The following is a 19,848-nucleotide window of genomic DNA, read 5'->3' as shown; positions in this document are numbered from 1 at the left end:
AGACTCCTTTTACGTGTATTGTTAAAATAGCAAATTTTTGTGGCGTTCTAGGTAGTCCAAGAAGTCTTCCTTGAGCCGCAGTAGTATGTCTTGTGCTGAGAGGAGCTGTCGGAAGCCAAACAGTGTGTCAGGCATGAGTCCTGAGTCTTCGAGGTATGTGATGAGGTGATCGTGAGCCATAGGTTTGAGAAGCTTTCCAGCGCAGGAAGTAAGGGAGATGGGCCGTAGGTTGCTAATTTTTAGTGGCTTGTTGTGCTTCTGGATCCTAATGACTTCTGCGTGCGTCCATTCTGCAGGGAGCTCACTTTTTTCCCAGCAGTTATTCATGTTGTCGAGAAGTCCATTTACGGCCTTGTCGGGGAGGTTTCGTAGGATCTTGTTGGTCACCTTGTCGTTTCCTGGCGATGTGGTGCGGGTCAATTTGGCAAAGGTGGCATGGAGTTCAGGAAGCGTGAAAGGGTTGTCGAAGGGGAGGTCTGGTTCACCTTTGTACGGTCGGGGATCAATATTCTTGGGGGCGTTGTCTCCAACAAGGTGACGCTTTATTTCTTCCAGAATTTGTTTCTTAGATCCTGGATGGGAGTGAATGATTTTCTTGAGGTCATGTCTTTGTTGGGTCTTGGTTTTGGTGGTAGCTAGAATGGATCGCAGTATTATGCCAGGTCTCCTTCGTGCTGAGTGTGCCTTGAAGCTGGTCGCACAGCTTATGTCAATTCTAACTGCTGAGTTGACCTCCGTATTCTTCTGCTTCTTTGCTATGTGAACGATCCATTTCTGCAGTTTGTGGTTAAGTTTCATCTTTTCCCCCCACATTAGTAGTCCTCTTCTGGCATCCCAAAGATGTAGGAGGTGAGTCTACGGCTGGCATGTCCATTGTGAGTTGGATGACTTTAGTGTGCTTCTCCGCCGTTTTGACCACTTCGGTGAGCCACTATTCAATATTTTCGATGTTGTCTTCTATGTCATGTTCTCGGAAGGCCTTCCAGTCTGTCAGCCTTGCCGTTCCGGTTCTGCTCAGCTTCTTATGGTGCAGTATTTCAAGCAAAAGGATGTGATGGTCACTGCCGAGATTTTCTTCCAGTCGGGTCCTTTCTGCCTTGGATATTCCTATTCTAAATGTGAGGTTGGCATTCGTATCCCTGGACATACTGTGCCCTATTCGAGTCGTTAGTGTAGGATCATTCAAGAGGGTGAGGTGATTCTTTTGAGCCGAATCGTGCACTCGCGATCATCTCTTGGTCGTGTGCTGGTAACCCCATGCTGTGTGGGGGGCATTAAAATCTCCCATTATTGCGAGTTTATGGCCTTTAGATAGTCTTCTGGGTTGCGTGATGAAGTTTACAAATTCGGATAACGGATCCCTCGGTGGACTATATAAGGATAGTACGTATAGTCTTTCGTGTGTCTTCTTCTCAGGTAGCACTTCCACTAGGGTGTGTTCCACGGTTGTTACCTGGATTGTGTGATCTTGCTTGGTAAGATTTTTCTTCATCAGGATCGCTGTTCTCTGAGGTCCGGTGTGTGTATCATGTCCCTGTATGTGCAGATTGGTGTGATAAGTTTTTTGTGTAGCGAAGATATGTGGTTGTTCCTGGAGGTTTGTTCGTTTGGTTAGAATAGGGTGGCAGTTCCATTGCCAAAGCTTCATTGGGAGTTGTGGAAATCTCTTAGTATTACTCGCCATATTTTTCGATATCGTTGTTTTTGCCCCGGGCAGTGGATTCCGGTCTGGCTGCACTGTGAAGGTATTTACTTGCTTTCTCGCGAGCCCTGTCGGTGTTGTTGAGTAGCTTTTTTACTGTGGCTTTCGTTACGTGGTTCTGCTTGGCATAGGACATGAAGTTGCTGAGGTCTTGGAGGGTAGCATGGATAGTTACCAGCTGAGCGGTGATGTGTTGCTGGAGCTATTGTGATATCTCCTTTCCAAAAGTGGTCATGGCCTCCTGTATGTGCTTCCGCACCTCCATTGTTACACTTTCCTTGATTCTTTTTTTCATGAGGGGCACACTGGGATGTTTGGCATTCCATGAGGTCTTGAGGCTTGATTGGTGGTGTTTCGTTCTTTTCACCTCTGTACGAGCTTGTAATGAGGGCTTGCTGATTTTGGAGTTGTGCCCGCAGATCTCGTTCGGTTTCCGTGGGTTCTTGTGCTAGTGTTTCCTCCTGCAGCGTGTGCATACGTGACTAGCTTTTGTGGGTTGTGTGTGCGGGAGTCAGACCGTGATCTTGACTGGGGTCCATCATTTGCTTGACCGTGTGTTTATTTGGAGTGACTTCTGGATGTGCGTGGACTGTATAATGAGGTACTGCTTGATATTGACAGTGCCGGGAAGTCTGAGTCTAAATTTGAGTTCCATCGGCGTTGCTCCTCTTGGATCTTGTTTTCCCATTGCTTTCTGATCTTGTAGTGTGTTGGATTTGGTTTCAATTTATGCCAGTACCTCTTTCCTGCTCTCTCATGGGGTTGTTGACAGATTTTGCAACTGCGTTGGCAGTCATGGTTTTCTGGATCATTTTCCATCCCGCATTAGTAGCACAAGTTGATAAGTGGTTTCGGGCAGATATCTTGCCGGTGCCCTAGTTCTCCGCAGGTTCTGCAGTATTGCACGGATTTCCTGTATGGTTTGCAGTGGTAGTCACAGCATTTATATATGATGTTGTATGGGACGTGCGGTCCGTTGAACTATATGAGTGCTGTTGATGATATTCCCAGCGTGCGTGCTGCGAGAACCGTGTATTTTGCGGGTACTTGTAGCCCTCGTAGTAGTTCTTCCCTCGTGCCTGGCGGAATGTTGTAGATTACACCTTTGCTGATGCCCTCTGGTGTCCTGACATGTGCTTTAACTTCGTAAACGGACCCTGCAAGCTGGATGCTGGTGATCTTGAGGAGCATGTCGTACGCTACATTTTGTTTGGTGTACTTGCGAGTATTATATTCTCGACATGTTGCACTTCAATCCGGATGTTGTCATAGAAGTCTTTTTGGGACAACTTACTAGCTGGGCCGATGGCATGTGTCATTGCCACCAATGTCACTTTGGAGAGTTGTAATCCCGCCTAAGGTCTGTAGATGAACTCCTTGTCGTCCACTGGCAAAGGCGGAAGTCTCGGTTTTCTATAATGTGGCATGTTTCTCGCAATAGGTATTGTTGCTCCGGCTTGCTGCGTTCGTATTTGGTCTACTTTCTCGGCTGTGTGTTTTATAAGCACCTGAGTCTTCTTGCCTCTCCTCCCCCATGTGTGCCATTTTTCCTGGATGTTTATCGCCTTTCCACTGCTCTGGTCATAGTTCCACTCCGCTTCCAGTTGTTGCTGCTCTTGTATCGTCTCCATCTGTATTTCAATTTTGTTGTTTTTCTAGTTCATTTCTCGTGCAGTTCTTTCTGCGTCGGATGCGTCTGTCATTGGTACTCAGCGGCAGCACCGAGTCGCTCTCGAAGAGAGCGAGCGGCGGCTCACGAGCACTCACGAGCCACGGGACACGCTCCGCGGGTCACGGGTCACGCGCGTTTGGCTGGCCGCTTAGTCTTGTAGGGTTAGCTCCATTAGCGTTGCGTGAAACCTTCGAACGGCAAAAAAAGATGGTAATTCGACCTACCACACATAAACATGATATCCTCCGGTACCATTTCCGTACCAATTCCGTCGATGCCACAGTTTTCAGTGAATAAAAGCAGGAATCCGGAAAATTACCAAAAAATGCAGGAGCGCATGCCAAGTGCGTACGCACTGCTTAGCCCAGTAGCGGGCATGCAGTTTCTGTTATTTTAAATAATAATGGTAACTATAGCGGTTCACCTCACTAAAACTGCAATTGCTACCTGCCGTTAAGAGTCTCGGGCGCCTCAAAGAAAGTAAAATAAAAACAATTTACTGCACAGACTTTCTGTGAGAGAAACTCGGCATTTGCCAGCGTCCGCGCAACGAACGCGCGCTCGCTAGCAGACGACGCACTTGAGAACGACGGTAAAATTCAAGACATACGGTTGTATAACTTATAACCCATACCTCAAATTTGTATACGTAGCGAAAAGGCGTCAATATAAATTTGCCGCTGAAGAAAAGCACCCTTTTAAGAGCGTACGCGCGCAATAGGTCTCAGCGCCCGCAGAAAAAGTACGTTGAATCTGCCGCGATAGAGTGAAAACTAAATACACTATACTAATGGGTGACTTTAATGCCAAGGTAGGCAAAAAGCAGGCTGGAGACAAGGCAGTGGGGGAATATGGCATAGGCACTAGGAATATCAGGGGGGAGTTATTGGTAGAGTTTGCGGAACAGAATAATATGAGGATAATGAATACCTTCTTCCGCAAACGGCGGAAGAAGGTATTCCTCATGTCAGAAGGTATGTCAGAAGGTAGGAAGAAGGTATTCCTCATGTCAGCTGTCTTCCGCAAGCGTAAGACAGCTGACATGAGGAAGTATAATGTGGATAGAATTGAACATGCTCTCAGTAACGGAAGACATATAAAAGCAGTGAAGAAACTAGGAATAGGCAAGAATCAGATTTATGCTTTAAGAGACAAATCCGGCAATATCATTACTAATATAGATGAGATAGTACAAGTGGCTGAGGAGTTCTATAGAGATTTGTACAGTACCAGTGCCACCCACAACGATAATGGAAGAGAAAATAGTCTAGAGGAATTCGAAATCCCACAGGTAACGCCGGAAGAAGTAAAGAAACCCTTGGGAGATATGCAAAGGGGGAAGGCAGCTGGGGAGGATCAGGTAACAGCAGATTTGTTGAAGGATGGTGGACAGATTGTTCTAGAGAAACTGGCCACCCTGTATACGCAATGCCTCATGACTTCGACCGTACCCGAATCTTGGAAAAATGCTAACATAATCCTAATCCATAAGAATGGGGACGCCAAAGACTTGAAAAATTATAGACCAATCAGCTTACTGTCCGTTGCCTACAAACTATTTACTAAGGTAATCGCAAATAGAATCAGGAACACCTTAGACTTCTGTCAAGCAAGGACCAGGCAGGATTCCGTAAAGGCTATTCAACAATAGATCATATTCACACTATCAATCAGGTGATAGAGAAATGTGCGGAATATAACCAACCCTTATATATAGCTTTCATTGATTACGAGAAAGCATTCGATTCTGTCGAAACCTCAGCAGTCATGGAGGCATTACGGATTCAGGGTGTAGACGAGCCATATGTAAAAATACTGAAAAATATCTATAGCGGCTCCAGAGCCACCATAGTCCTCCATAAAGAAAGCAACAAAATCCCAATAAAGAAAGGCGTCAGGCAGGGAGATACGATCTCTCCAATGCTATTCACAGCGTGTTTACAGGAGGTATTCAGAGACCTGGATTGGGAAGAAATGGGGATAAAAGTTAATGGAGAATACCTTAGTAACTTGCGATTCGCTGATGATATTGCCTTGCTTAGTAACTCAGGGGACCAACTGCAATGCACGCTCACTGACCTGGAGAGGCAAAGCAGAAGAGTGGGTCTAAAAATTAATCTGCAGAAAACTAAAGTAATGTTTAACAGTCTCGGAAGAGAACCGCAGTTTACAATAGGCAGCGAGGCACTGGAAGTCGTAAGGGAATACATCTACTTAGGGCAGGTAGTGACTGCGGATCCGGATCATGAGACAGAAATAATCAGAAGAATAAGAATGGGCTGGGGTGCGTTTGGCAGGCATTCTCAGATTATGAATAGCAGGTTGCCATTATCCCTCAAGAGAAAAGTGTATAATAGCTGTGTCTTACCAGTACTCACCTAGGGGCAGAAACCTGGAGGCTTACGAAAAGGGTTCTACTCAAATTGAGGACGACGCAACGAGCTATGGAAAGAAGAATGATAGGTGTAACGTTAAGGGATAAGAAAAGAGCAGATTGGGTGAGGGAACAAACGCGAGTTAATGACATCTTAGTTGAAATCAAGAAAAAGAAATGGGCATGGGCAGGACATGTAATGAGGAGGGAAGATAACCGATGGTCATTAAGGGTTACGGACTGGATTCCAAGGGAAGGGAAGCGTAGCAGGGGACGGCAGAAAGTTAGGTGGGCGGATGAGATTAAGAAGTTTGCAGGGACGGCATGGCCACAATTAGTACATGACCGGGGTTGTTGGAGAAATATGGGAGAGGCCTTTGCCCTGCAGTGGGCGTAACCAGGCTGATGATGATGATGATGATGATGAATCTGCCGCGAAGCGTGTCTCCGCCCAAATCCAGTTCGTTCGCAGCGCCCTCGCACAATTTTTCCACACGCGGCAAGGGACTGGGGCAGGGATGCCAATGTACATTGTGAGGATAGAGAGGGCGCTAGAAGCAAGTACTATCGGGTTTAATTTCTCATACAAACAGGTGAGCACAGTAGTAGAGCAGGAGCTTCCAGGTTTGTGTTATGCGGGTGACATTGTGTTGCTAGCTAGCAAGCAAAGTGATTTGCAACGTCTGGCTAATATCTGTGTAGAGGAAGGCGAAAATTTAGGTTTGAAATTCAGTGTTAGAAAATTAGGTGTTATGGTATTCAAAGAAAACAGTGAACAGACAGTGGCAATACAGGGCCAGAAAATACCTCGGGTAAAAGAATATAAATACTTTGGTATATGGATAAACGAAGGCAATAGATGTATGGCAACACAGTAAAAAAACCATATCAGTAAAGGGGAAAAGAAATGCAGCCATAATGAAGTACAGAGTGCTATGGGTTTACAACAGGTACGAGCTGCTCCGGGTTATGTGAAAGGGTGCACTTGTTCCATGATATACTTTTGGAAATGCGGTTATTTGCTTGAAATCGAAAGTACAATCAGGACTCGACGGCAACCAAAGGTCAGTGGGACGCCTCGCACTGGGCACACACGGGAAGACTAGAAATGAAGCTGTGCAGGGTGATATGGGCTGGACAAGTTTTGAAATGAGGGAAGCTCATAGAAAATTGATTGTGAACAACGACTGAGGAATATAGAAGAAAGTTAGTTGGCTGGTGGAATGTTCAAATATTTGTACAGGAAAAACATTCATTCACAGTGGAGGAAAAGAACTAGGAAGCTTACCAGCAAGTATGCGGCTTGTAGGGTGAGGAACACAGTGACAAAGATCCTGTAGCGGAAGGTCAGAGAGGCTGAAATAATCTAATGGGTGCTGGCACTGCAACAGAAACCTGCCATGAGTAACTACTTGAGAGAAAAACGAAATCAGGAAACAAACAATTTAAGATTACTCAAAGGGAAGCTCATTACATTTCGAAGCGAGATCAGGGTGCCTTAGAACGCGCACCTATGAAGGGAGATGTAAGAAGGAAGTAGAAGCATGTGCTTAAAAATTAAATATATTTTATTATAATGTGAAGACGTCTTCCCAGCTGTCCATTTAGGCACCACTGGCCTCCTTGATGCCCTTGGGTTCAGCGAGAGCGGGGCAAAATAAACATGTCCACAGGAGAGATTAGTAAGAGGTGATTGGAAGAATGGTTGAAGTAGGCAAACGACAAAAAGCGGAGACGTACAATAACAAAGTTCACAATAGGGGGTCAGAAAATTTGGTTATGGCAATTCATCGTATTCGTTTTCTTTTTTTTTTCTTCTTTAACCTAGGTAGGAGATTAAGCAGCATAATAGAAAGAGCTTGGTGGAGCAACCCACCACCCCGTTCCAAAGGGGAGGCTCATAACATCCATCCGTTCATCCAGCCGTTGGGTGCACTCGACCATAGTCTAGTACACTCTAGCCTGGCCGCAGCTACTCGACGGTCAACTGTCAAGGGGGAGAGCGCGCTGCGACGCGAAAAGAAAAAAAAATATAGCGAAAAGGGCGCGAAAAATGCCACGTGACAACGCTCAACCAATGGGTGACGCAGACCCTTCTCCTGCGTCCTCACAGCTCTTCGCAGGAGCTGCGGTGGCAAGATAAAAGGATGTCGCTACCTTTAGTTTTATTCAGGTGGTTTAGACACAACCATAACACATACAGTCCGTAGGAAACACCAGAGGAGTTGAACGCAGCGCGCCTCAGCCTCCCCTCCTCCTTCACGACGCTCCGCCTCCTCTTCCATGTTTTCGCGCTATTCCGTACCTTACGCGGCGCGCGTTCCTTCCCTCCACTTCTAGGCTGGTGCTCGCGTCCCCAGCACAGCTCGGTGGCCTCCGACTTATTTCACGGACGAGGCGTGCACGCTTGTGCGTGAAAGCGTGAGAAAGCGCGCGCGCACATGGAAGATGCGAAGGAGGTTGCCATAGAAACGGCGGAAGCGGCGGCATCAAATGTGAACCACGCGGACAACGCACTGCTCAGAGGCCTTGCCTGATTCTGTGGCTTCGCGCTTTCTCTTTACCTGTTAACAGCTCCGGCAGGCGCTTGACACACATTCGCGTTGCAGTACATAAGCAGCAGTCACAGCTGAATCTTGTTGATATGTTAGGCTGAAATGCTTTTTGGTACTCCCTTAAAGTTGGTGTTACAGTTGGAAACATTTTCCACCCAGGCAAAGGCAGCGGCTCACCTAACTTGGAAAATTAGAGAAGGCAAAAGTTTAAAAGCTGACCTGTTTCGCGCAGATTTCGCGCGATTCTGCGTGACTTCCTACGCTGTTGTGCAGGCGCACGACGAAGAGACGCCGTGGACAGCTGCGATGAGACTCGAGTCGACCAAGACAACCAGGTGGGAGCGTGGGCGGCTGCCGGCGGTCTCGACGAGCAGACGGTGGCGGCTCCGTGAGTTTTCCGATGAAGGCGGAACAGGGTCCGGCATCAGGATACACGCTCCCGTTTTACCGAGGGATGTGTTGCACGACCCCTTTGGTAGTTCGGTAAGTGCGCTATCGGAGGAATTAGTTCTTCAAAGGAATTTCTGGTCGTGAACTGCGCTTCGAAAACCATGCAGTAGAATTTACGCTATCCGTCACGTTACTTTTTTTTTTTGAAGCGAAATCTTGTGTAAAACCACTGGCGTCTACTTGCAAAGCACCCGACCGACCAACGCCGAACTCCGCATAAGTAGGCAAAGAAATAGAACTTTTCTTTAGAAAAACAATAGCTCCTGTAATGTTTGACCGTTTAGTTCATTGAGCCTCATTGGTAACGCGAGAAAACACGCTGCTACTTAACGCCACTGAAAGCACAGCGGTTATGATTGTTGATCCTGATTTGTATGATGTTGTTGCTATTCGCAGAATTCTCGGAACTGCCAAAACTGATCAAAAAAGAGAAAGTAAGGGATGTTAGAAAATCTAAGCGAAGAAAGACTGAGGAAGCCGTAAGAAATGGATGCAGAATGAAATCAGTGAGAGAAGAAAACTTCGCATGGGACAAGCCGTGATGTAGGCACTGAAAGATGATCCAGCAAAACTTTTTGTTGGGCTAGTTTGTGCATTACTGAAGTACTATAGCGCCAAACAGACGACACAGGAAGAAGAGAAGAAGAAGCGAGAGAAGAAGCGAGAGAAGAGAGAAGAAGCGCACGTCCGTGTCTCTTCTTCCTGTGTCGTCTGTTTGGCGCTATAGTACTTCACTGAAAGATGAGCAGGGTAATATCATCAGCAACATCGAAGATATAGTAAAAGCAGCGTAAGAATTCCACACTGACCTGTGAAATACCCAGAGCAGTCACAATACGTCCATTCGAAGTAGTAATGAACAGGTTACAGAGGCTCTTTCTGTAACTAGCGATGAAGTTAAAAGGGCCTTGCAAGGCATGAGATGGGGGAAAGTGGCAGGAGAAGACGGAATAAGAGTCGATTTAATCAAAGATAGAGGAGACATCATGCGAGAAAGCTTGCGGCCCTTTATGCGAAATGTCTCAGGACTTCAAAGGTCCCAGAGAGCTCGAAGAATGCGAATCCACAAAATTATACGAATCCACAAAATGGAAGGCGTTAAAGAATCTAAAAATTATAGGCCCATTGGCTTACGTCCAGTATTGTGTAAAATATTCACCCAGATAATTTCGAACAGAATAACGGCAACACTTAAGTCAAGCAAGGGAACAGGCTGCCTTCAGAAAGGGACACTATACAATGGATCAAATCCATGTCTTCAATAAGGTAATCGAAAAATCTGCAGAGTACAATCAGCCTATCTATATGGTTTTCATAGATAATGAAAAGGCATTTGATACAGTAGAGACACCAGCAGTCATAGAGGCATTACGTAATAAAGGAGTTCAGGCCACTTACGTAACTATCTTGGAAAATGTCTACAGAGATTCCACAGCTGCCTTGATTCTCCACAAGAAAAGTAGAAAAATACCTGTAAAGAAAGGGGTCCGCCAAGCAGACACAATCTCTCCAATGCTACTCACTGCATGCTTAGAAGAAGTGTTCAAGCTATTAAACTCGGAATGGTTAGCAGTGAGGACCAACGGCTAATATCTTAGCAACCTTTCGTTTCCAGCTGACATCATCCTGCAATACTTGGGGCGTGTTACAACAAATGATTGAGCACCTTAGCAGAGACAGAGTAACAGTATGGTTAAAGTCTAATATGCAGAAGACAAAGATAATGTTCAATAACCTTGCAAGGGAACAAGAGTGTACGATCGCCAGCCTACCTCTAGAGTCTGCGAAGGAGTACGTTTTCCTATGAATTAATCAAAGGGAACACTGATCATGAGAAGGTAACTAACAAAGGAAAAGAAATGGATTGGAGTGCATGCGGCAGACATTGTCAGATCCTGACTGTAAGCTTACGAGTATCATTGATAAGAAAGGTGTACAGTGAATGCGTTTTACTGGTACTAACATGTGGGGCAGAAACTTGGACATGGACAAAGTACGAGAACAAGTTAACTTTTTGCCTACCAGGGGGAAAAAAGATGGTTTTTGTAGGTTACGCCAGATAATTTTTTTTTATGGAAGAACTACTGCAGTCAATATTTTATGAGATACATAAACAAAAAGCAGAATGAATGCACTTTTCAGGCATAGAAGTTTCGATACCGAGATGTATTTCATAAAAAAGAAATAAATTTCCAGAATCACAATTGTGGGATGAAATTGAACAATTAAGGTTTGTATAGACAGGTTTGTATGTACTAAGAAAAATATGTAACAAAAATTACGAGATATACAAAATATATTGCTGTCAAATAGGCACTATATCGGAAAAAATGAACATTTTTTCATTGAACATGTATTCTGTTAGACAAATTTGACATCAAGAGAGGGAGACAGAGAAAGAAGACACGAAAGGCAGGGAGGTAACGGCAACCGCTACAGTGGGGCGTGCAGGGCTGCGGCCGCCAATGTTACGGCTTGGTTTGCGTCGTCATCGCTCTCAGAGTCCCACGAAAAGGCAGCATCCTGAGAGTCACTGCTTCTCGCTACATCGATAAAATTAGCCGCAAGCGCAGCCTAATCTCCAGGTCTGCGATCTTTCGAAGCGCGCACGCCACCCTTGCAGGCGGTCATTTTTGCTTTCTCCTTTGACGAATTCTAAACTTCGGAGCGTGTTCAAAAATTACAGCCTGGCGTGAAAAAAAAATAAACTTCTTAGAAAACAAAAATATAGTTCTCCTCTTTGGCGTCCGATAGCGTAGTGTGCCCGTGAGCAGCGCGGAAGGTCCCTAAAGTGGCGTTTGCAACTATCGTTAGCGGACTATAGCTATGCCCAATGGGCACGGTAAGAAAAGAGTTAAGGACCGCCAGAATACCCATGGAATGAAGAACGATAGGCTTAACGATAACAGACAGGAAGCGAGTGGTGTGGATCAGAGAGCAAATGGGGATAGCTAATATTCTAATTGACATTGAGAGAAAAAAATAGAGCTGCGCAAGTCATGTAATGCGAAGCTCATATGACTGGTGGACCATTAGGGTTACATAATTAGTGCCAAGAAAGGGAAAGCGCGGTCGAGGGCGGCATAAAATTAGGGCGGGGGTGGGGGGTATGGATTTAGGTAATTCTCAGGTAAAAGTTCAAATTGGCTCGTGCAAGACAGAGGTAATTGAAGATCGCAGGCCTTCGCAGGAGTTAAAAAGAGGTAATTGAAGATCGCAGGCCTTCGCAGTGGACATAAAATAGGCTGCTGCTCCTGCCGCTGATGATGCTGATGCGACACTTGCATAAAGACTAGCAGGAAGCAACAATGTCATTACAATGAAATGTTTGGGGGCGACTAAGACACCAACTAACATAATACATATTGATAAGAGGCGTGTAGAATAATGAAAGACTCCTGGACAATCTGCACGTACCTCCTTAACAAGCTTGTCATAACTAAACATTATAGGTTAATTTAGGTGCAAACTTCTATATGCGGATTATGGTACCTTGCAGCGCTGCGCAAAGTAAGGAAAATTTATACTGTGAAAAATAACGGCATTGTCTGGTTGCAAGAAGTATTCGCTGCCCTAAGCATCTTGCGCCGAGTTTTTGAAGCTTTCAAAGAGAGGCTCACAAACAGAATCTCTGACATAAGAGTCCTACGGAAACCCGCAAGGTGGAGAGGAGTAATTGATAAAGAGATAATGATATATCAGCCCATTCGTGGCAATTGCTAAAATGGAAACCTATACGGCTTCATCAAAAGAAAAACCTCCCAGTTGAAGAAAAATTTTTCCTAGTCCGGGGCTCCTTTCAGTGGGACTCTTAGAGCTTTGTGTGGAATGTTATTTCAAAGCTGTCCGGCGTATATTGTGCAATACCTTTCCTGCTCACGGAGCTTTCAACTAAATTAACAGAAGGCAATGCTTATAACTCCAACATATCTGCATGGCTTTTCACTTCATTGTCAAAACAAGTTTGGTATTTAAAACCGGTAAATTGACGTCATGAGTGTGGCACACAACGACCCATCGTAGTATGTCAGTGGTTATAGCGTTGACTTGCTCATCAGGTCAACGCTATAACGTTCGATCTCGGCCGCGGCGGCTGCATTCCGATTGGGGCGCAATGCAAAAACGATCCTGTTCCGTGCATTAGTTGCAACTTACAAACCCTATGTAGTCAAAATTATTGCTCAGCCCTCCACTACAGCATCCGTCACAATATATACTTTGAAGCTTAGGGATGTTCAACAACACAATTTAATTGTTTATGCCCCAAAGCAGAAAAAGAAAGTGCTCTCTCTGCTGTCTACTCTTGCTCGAACATGGGCCAGTGATATCATGCTATCCCTGCTTTAAAGCCCATCGGAGATGGATCACGTGGCCCTCCGCGTATTCCCAACTGCAGCAAATTTACCATGCACCACTTATGCAGCATGCACAGATACAGCAAACTTAAATTTACGATCATCTTTCGTTCGTTTGTGGTAATCTACTAGAAGCAGATAAAACGGAACGCATGAGGTAATGTTTTCAGCCTCGGCTGAGAAAGCCCATCATTATTGTTTCAAACCAAAGCTCTGTAGTACAGTCCACGTTCGCTCCCGATGTGGTATCGTTGCCAGTCATCTAACATATTTCAAATCTCAAGACGACGCCCTACAAAAGTATAAATATCAAGGGCCCTGTAATGTAAAACTATTCCAATATGTTTTTATTCCAATCTCCTGACGTCAAATTTGCGTAACTGCCGACGCAAGCATCGGGCGGTGACACGCAGGGTTGTTTAAAGAGACCAGTCAAATGCTTTCCTCGTTTGTAGGAGCTCTGTTTGGTTTGCTTTAAAAACGAATAATTTTACCTACACTGAGCAGCTTGTGTTGTTTAATTGGCTGATAAGAGGCGAGGAGCACGGCTCAAGTGGAGAGGGATTCGATGGGGCTGAGCCAGTGCACTGAAAATTGATAACCGGATGAAAAGGGTGGTGGGGCGTATGCAAATGGTTCACGTTGCCTTGCTTAGCTTGTGCTAGGCTGGTCGAAAATCGCGGCGGCATGCAACGGCAGCTTAAGAATGACGCTAAAACGGATCCTCAGCAAAGAATGGGCGGAATGAGGTCGTAAACGTGCCGAAAGTGCTCGAAAATTTAACACGACCGTGCACGCAAAAAGTTTTATTATACGCAAATAAGTCCATGCTCTCCAGCAGGTGGGGGCCCCCAGCGCCTGAGCGATCGGCGGCAGCCATCTTTTATTCATTTTGGAATGGGGCAGCCTACAGCTATTCAGAACAAAATTCAGTTTTGTTTGGCGTATTAATCCATCTTTAACGCGTACAAGCCACTTCGACGCGGTAAGTTTTTGCGGTTTTGTGACGTCGCGTGACAGGCAAGTGAAGTGGGTGCAGTCCAATACCTTTGACCAATAGCCGAGGGCTAATGGCGAAATGGCGTCGAATCAGAAATAGCTATTTTTCGTTATTCGGTGAAATCATGCATAATAAGTGTGTACACGTCATATCAGAGGGGAGCTATCGAGGTTTTCGTGAAGTCGCCTTACAGACAGGTGAAGTGGGGGGTGGTCCAAAAAAGATTTTGACCAATCGCGGAGGGCTGACTACAGAATTGAAATAGAAAAGTTTCGAATAGCTTTAGGTTGTAGCGCCGCAGTTTTGTTCGGAATGTTAATGCATCTTTAACGCGTACACGTCACTTTGACGGGGTGAGTTTTCGCGGTTTTATGACGCCGGGTGGCAGGCAGGTGAAATGGGTGCAGCCCGAAAGTTTTGACCAACCGTCGAGGTCTACTGGCGAAGGGCGTTGAATCAGAAAAAACTATTTTTCTTTTGTTCTTTGCAGTCATCCATAATCAATGTGTGTGCATCATATGAGATGGGGAGTTACCGCAGTTTTCGGGATGTCGCACGACAGACAGGCGATGTGGTGGTGGTTAAAAAAAGCTGCTGGCCAATGGCGGAGGGTTGATTGCAGAATTGGAATAGGGAAGTTTGGAATAGCTTTACGTTACAGAGCCCCATGTCTGTACCAAATGGACGGCGCGCAAGACGCTATCATTCCTAACTGACAGAGCGCACTAATTACTTTAAAGCCGTGGGTCCATTATGCACAGCTCTCCCGGTCAATGGGGGTATTCGTTCACACACTTGAACCTTGAACACAACACAGAGCTTTATGCGTATTAAACATGGCTTTGACGTCGAGCCACCATGGAACATTGTGCATCTAAACTCTCCCCGTCGCCTTTCGTGTGGTGGCAAACGTCGCGTATTTTCAGTGGGCAGTTGACACTCAGTGGGCCGTTGATACCCTAAAAGGTGCTGCATTTTCTGACATTTTGAAACATAATCGAAGTGTGCCTGCAATGCGGTTTAATTGTCTAACAGCTCCATCGTGTGGTAATACAGTGTGTGGTGACATCATGAAAATAGGCTTAACAGATTGTGATGTAACCCTACGTTGATTACCCATGTTCACTTCTACATATGCTAACAGCTTTAAGCGTTGTCATCGTCTATGCTATTCGCTCCATTTCTTTTGTTCAACAGTGGCGACAAGGCTTTACTGTGAGGATAAGTTGTTATGAGTCATCCGGGCTGTTTTTTATCTCCATTAGTTTGCTGCGACTGCGTCAACATGAACTTTCCTTTTCTTTCTAGCACAACATGCTAATGTGCCCTCTGCAGATTGTCCTATAGGTGTTTTCTTTCACTGGAATTTTCGTGGAGACGCCGTTTTCCTAGTGCCGCGGTCGAGAGGGCTCTGAATTGGTATGTACAAACCCATAAGAATAACGTCGACGGCTAACCGGCCTTCATGCACCTACTTTCTTACTAACTCTTCTTTAACTTCAGTTTTTGATTATAAGTACCTTGGCGTATACATTACTGCCAACCTATTGTATCGTTTGGACGGAATCCAAGAATGAAAAGAAGGTTTATTCAGGAAACACCCAGGGTATATATAGTCGTCGGCATTCACAGGCACGTGTTGCCGTAATCTTCGTGCTGTCAGTCAGTTCAGGCGGATAACTGTGACGCATGCGTAGTCTGCACGATACATCTTTCTCTGTTTAATAGTTGAATAAAGCCGAAATACACAATGCACTTGATTGAAATTGTGGTCGTACTGCAGCCGTCTTGGCTGACGAGTTATCCACCTAGACCGTCTTGGGATCGGTGTTGTAAGTTGAGTCGGGTTTGCGTGCACTCCAGTTGGGGATCTTACCGGCTGGTCGTCCTCGCTTTCCGGCTCATCGCTGTCGAGGTCATCGTGTCGAAATGGCTCACGCGTTGGAATCAGGTGTCTCCGATTCCAACGAAGTACTTGGTCATCATCAGTAACAATGCGATAGGACCTCAGCGCTGCCTTTCCCATGACCTGCGCTTTGCGGGTCCATTCTTTAACTCGGATCCTCACCACCTCCCCTTTTCGGAGTACTCGTAGGTCCTTTTTGTGGGTGCCAAGTTGTCTATGCTTATACACAACATTTTTAGGTTGCGAGCTGAAATCTGGAAGTCTGGTTCGTAGTCTCCTGCCTTGCAACAGCTCACCCTGGGAACGACCGTGCTCCAGTGGTGTAGATCGGTAGCTGAGCAGGCCCAGCCAGAAGTCGTTGTGATTTTCTTGTGTTTTTTATAGATCCGTTTTACTATCTGGACGCCTTTCTGCGCTAAGTCCATTGGACTGTGGAAAGCCAGGACTCGATGTCACGTGCTTGAAATCGTAGAAGGATCGACATTTGGGCGAGTTGGTACTGGTTGAACATCTTGAAGGGGCAGCGCAAAAAGACGATGACAGAAGGCAGGAGGCTGTCCTGTGTGTTTCCTGCCTTCTGTCATCGTCTTTTTGCGCTGCGCCTTCAAGATGTTCTTGAAATCGTACTCGGACGCAAAGGTGGCAAACTAGTGAGACGCGAACTGGGGGCCGTTGTCACTGCATACTTCGACTGGGATTGCATATTGCGCAAAAATGTAGCTCAGTTTGGCGATGATCGTGCTCGACGTAGTGTCCCCCAGTTTTTCCACTTCCGGGAAGTTTGACTGTGCATCGAACGCGCAGAAGTACGAGCTTCCCCCATGCTGAAAGATATCAACGCCGGCTCTGTACCAAGCGTGACCCGGCGTTGGTCTGAGCATAGAAGGCTCACTTGATTGCCTGTATGCGTACTTTCGGCAGACGGCGCAACTTTGCAACATAGTTTCAATATCTGCAATAATTCGGGGCCGAAACATCAATCGTCGGGCTCGTGCTTTGCATTTGTTTATGCCCAAGTTTCCTTCGTGTATACGTTGAAGTATTTCGTCCCTCATCGACCTTGGAACAACTACTTTGGTTATTTTTAGTACCACTCCCTCTATTAGTGACAGCTCAGTAGCAAAAGGTTTCATGCAGCCATCAAGACTGCCGCTGCCGCTGATGTAGCGCACCACTTTTTGTAACTCCGGGTCACTTGCAAATGCGGCAATTAAGCGGTCAAGAGCTTTTTTTTCTGCTTACCAGGTCCGACACTGCAGCGATTGCGTGAACCTCTATTTCTTCTGTCGAGCCAGTCACGTCCCCTGGGTGGTTGAAGGGCGTCGATCTTGAGAGCATGTCGGCCAGCAGCAGTTGCTTCCCTGGTACAAATTCAAGCGCATAGTCGTAGTTCAGTAAGCGCATGAAGAAACGCTGAAGACGCGGCGGCATGTCACCGATTCCTTTGGATGCAATGGCTAGCAGTGGTCGGTGGTCGGTCTCTATGATTATCTTACGCCCGTATGCGAAGTTGTGAAATTTTTCACACCCGAACGTTATGCCCATTGCCTCTTTTTCGATTTGCGAATATCGTTGCTCAGTCTCATTCATAACGGGTGATCCATACGCAACAGGCCGCCAGCTGTCACCGTGAAGCTGTAGAAGTGCAGCGCCTTGTCCACTTTTAGGAGCGTCAGAAGAAATTTTAGTTTTTCTGGCAGCATCGAAAACAGCCAACACAGGTGCGCTGCTGCACCATGTGCAGATGGCTGTCCATTCATTTGCGTGGTTGGCTGAAGATTCAAACTTCGTGTCCTTTTTGATGAGACTGCGCAAAAGTTGCGTCTTTCTGCCAGATTCTGAGTGTATTTCCCAAAGTAATTGGCAACACATAACATTCTGTGCACTGCAGCTTTGTCCATTGGTGAGTGAGTGAGTGAGTGAGTGAAGTCCCACGTAGGTCCCACCTAGGGACCGCCAAGCCCAGCTTGACGGCCTGATCGCAGGCACTCTGGACGGCCAGGGTTTGGTCATTGAGTTCGGGGCTGCCCAAGAGCGCAGCCCACCTATCCTCGCTGAAGGAGGAGCCGATGGCTTCACACTCCCACAACACATGGTCCAATGTTGCCCTTAGTCCATAGGCAGGGCAGTCCGCACTGAGATATCTTTCGGGGTATATGGCATGAAAAACCGCGAGGTTAGGGTACGCTCGGGCTTGTAAAAGTCGAAGGGTAACCGCCCACGCCCTACATAAGGCGGGGTGCGGCAGGGGGAAGACCCGTCTTGACAGATAGTAGTGCGTGGTGATCACATTAAACGTAAGCAAGGGTTCCCCGCGGGGCTGAGGGATTGCTGAGGCGGCGCGGTCAGTGAGTCCTCGCGCAGCCTCGTGTGCGCCCTCGTTAGGGTTAGAGGGAGAACCCTCAATCGACCCCAAGTGAGCGGGAAACCAAAATAGAGAATGCGGAGAGATACTTTTGGCGCTTTGGAGAATGCGGAGGGCCTGGGGGGAGATCATACCGGTTTGGTAGGCCTTAATGGCTGCCTTGCAATCACTATATATTGCCTCTCTGCGACCATCGAGCACAGCCAGTGCGATTGCAACCTGTTCGGCTACCACGGGCCTTGAAGTGCGTACCGTAGCGAAGCAAGTGAGCCTTGAATTGGAGTCTACGATGGAGACGGCGAATGCCTCTTGTTGGACATATGCCGCGGCATCCACGAAGCTTGCCTCAATGTGGTTATTGCGGACATGCTCGAGTAGAGCTCTACCCCTGGCCCGACGTCTGCCGACGTTGTGTGCGGGGTCATATTGCGGGGCAGGGGCGCGATGTGCAGTTGAGACCTGATGTCGCTAGGAATCTGCATGGCGTCAGGGCACTGTTCGACAGGATTGAGGCCCATCTCGTTGAGTATCTTGCGGCCCGTCTGGGTGCCGGATAGCCTGAGCAGCTGTGAGTGCTCTTGTGCCTCGGTAATCTCTTCGAGCGTGTTGTGGACTCCGAGCTTCAACAGGTTTTCGGTGTGGGTGCTTGCAGGCAAGCCGAGGGCAAGCTTAAAAAGCTTTCTGATGAGTGAATTGAGCTTGTTCCTCTCAGCCACATGCCAATTATGCATGGCCGCCGAGTATGAAAGGTGGCAGAGAACAAAAGCATGTATAATGCGGATGAGATTTTCTTCCTTGATTCCCCGGTGCCTGTTGGCGATCCTCCGAATGAGGCCCAAAGCACTCTCCGTCTTGGCAGTGATCTTTCTGAGTGCGGTTCCATTGGAACCGTTAGACTCGTTATACATCCCCAATATTCGGAGCGAGTCCACTCTAGGCGCCGGAGACCCGTCACCAGTGAAAAGCCGTATTTCGATTTCGGACACCGGTTTCCAATCACGATGCCCGCCACCTCTGGGTTTTTTCTTGTAGAGAAGTAGCTCAGATTTTGATGAAGAACATCTGAGCCCAGTGGGGCGGAGGAAACGCTCGGTCGCATCGATGGCGCTATGCATGGCGGCTTCAACTTGGCCGTCGCTCCCGCCGACGCACCAGATGGTGATGTCATCTGCGTAGATAGTATGGTTGATTCCTTGAATCTTCGCGAGCTCCCTAGAAAGCCCGATCATTGCGATGTTAAATAATGTTGGCGAGATGACAGAGTCCTGAGGCGTGCCGCGTGAACCGAGGGTGATCTCTTGCGAAAGGTATCCTTCGATCTTGAGCTTGGCAGTTCTCTGGCTAAGGAAGGATCGGACGAAGTCGTAGGCCCTCTTCCCGAGCCCGAGGCCGGCAATAGACTGGAGAATGAACTCGTGTGAGATATTGTCGAATGCCTTCTATAGGTCTAATCCAAGGATGGCTCTGGC

The 19,848-nt window shown here is 46.8% G+C and overlaps 1 protein-coding gene across 5 annotated transcripts in view; it reads left to right on the top strand.

Moving 5' to 3' along the window:
* Nucleotides 1-19,848, top strand: part of LOC135914811 (uncharacterized) — an 86,078-nt gene that overhangs the window by 40,889 nt on the left and 25,341 nt on the right. For all 5 annotated transcript variants that reach the window (XR_011509938.1, XR_011509937.1, XM_070529616.1 and 2 more), the window contains exon 4: nucleotides 8,577-8,786. Coding sequence is in view for 3 of the 5 variants with exons in the window: in XM_070529616.1 (XP_070385717.1) it covers nucleotides 8,577-8,786 (210 nt within the window). In the remaining 2 variants the exon portion in view is untranslated. The remainder of the gene's footprint in view (nucleotides 1-8,576; nucleotides 8,787-19,848) is intronic.

The sequence above is a fragment of the Dermacentor albipictus genome, unplaced genomic scaffold, assembly GCF_038994185.2.
Source record: "Dermacentor albipictus isolate Rhodes 1998 colony unplaced genomic scaffold, USDA_Dalb.pri_finalv2 scaffold_25, whole genome shotgun sequence".
NCBI classification, from domain to species: Eukaryota; Metazoa; Arthropoda; class Arachnida; order Ixodida; family Ixodidae; genus Dermacentor; species Dermacentor albipictus.
The sequence above is the reverse complement of the archived record's forward strand: the minus strand, read 5'-3'. Positions and strand labels throughout refer to the sequence as shown.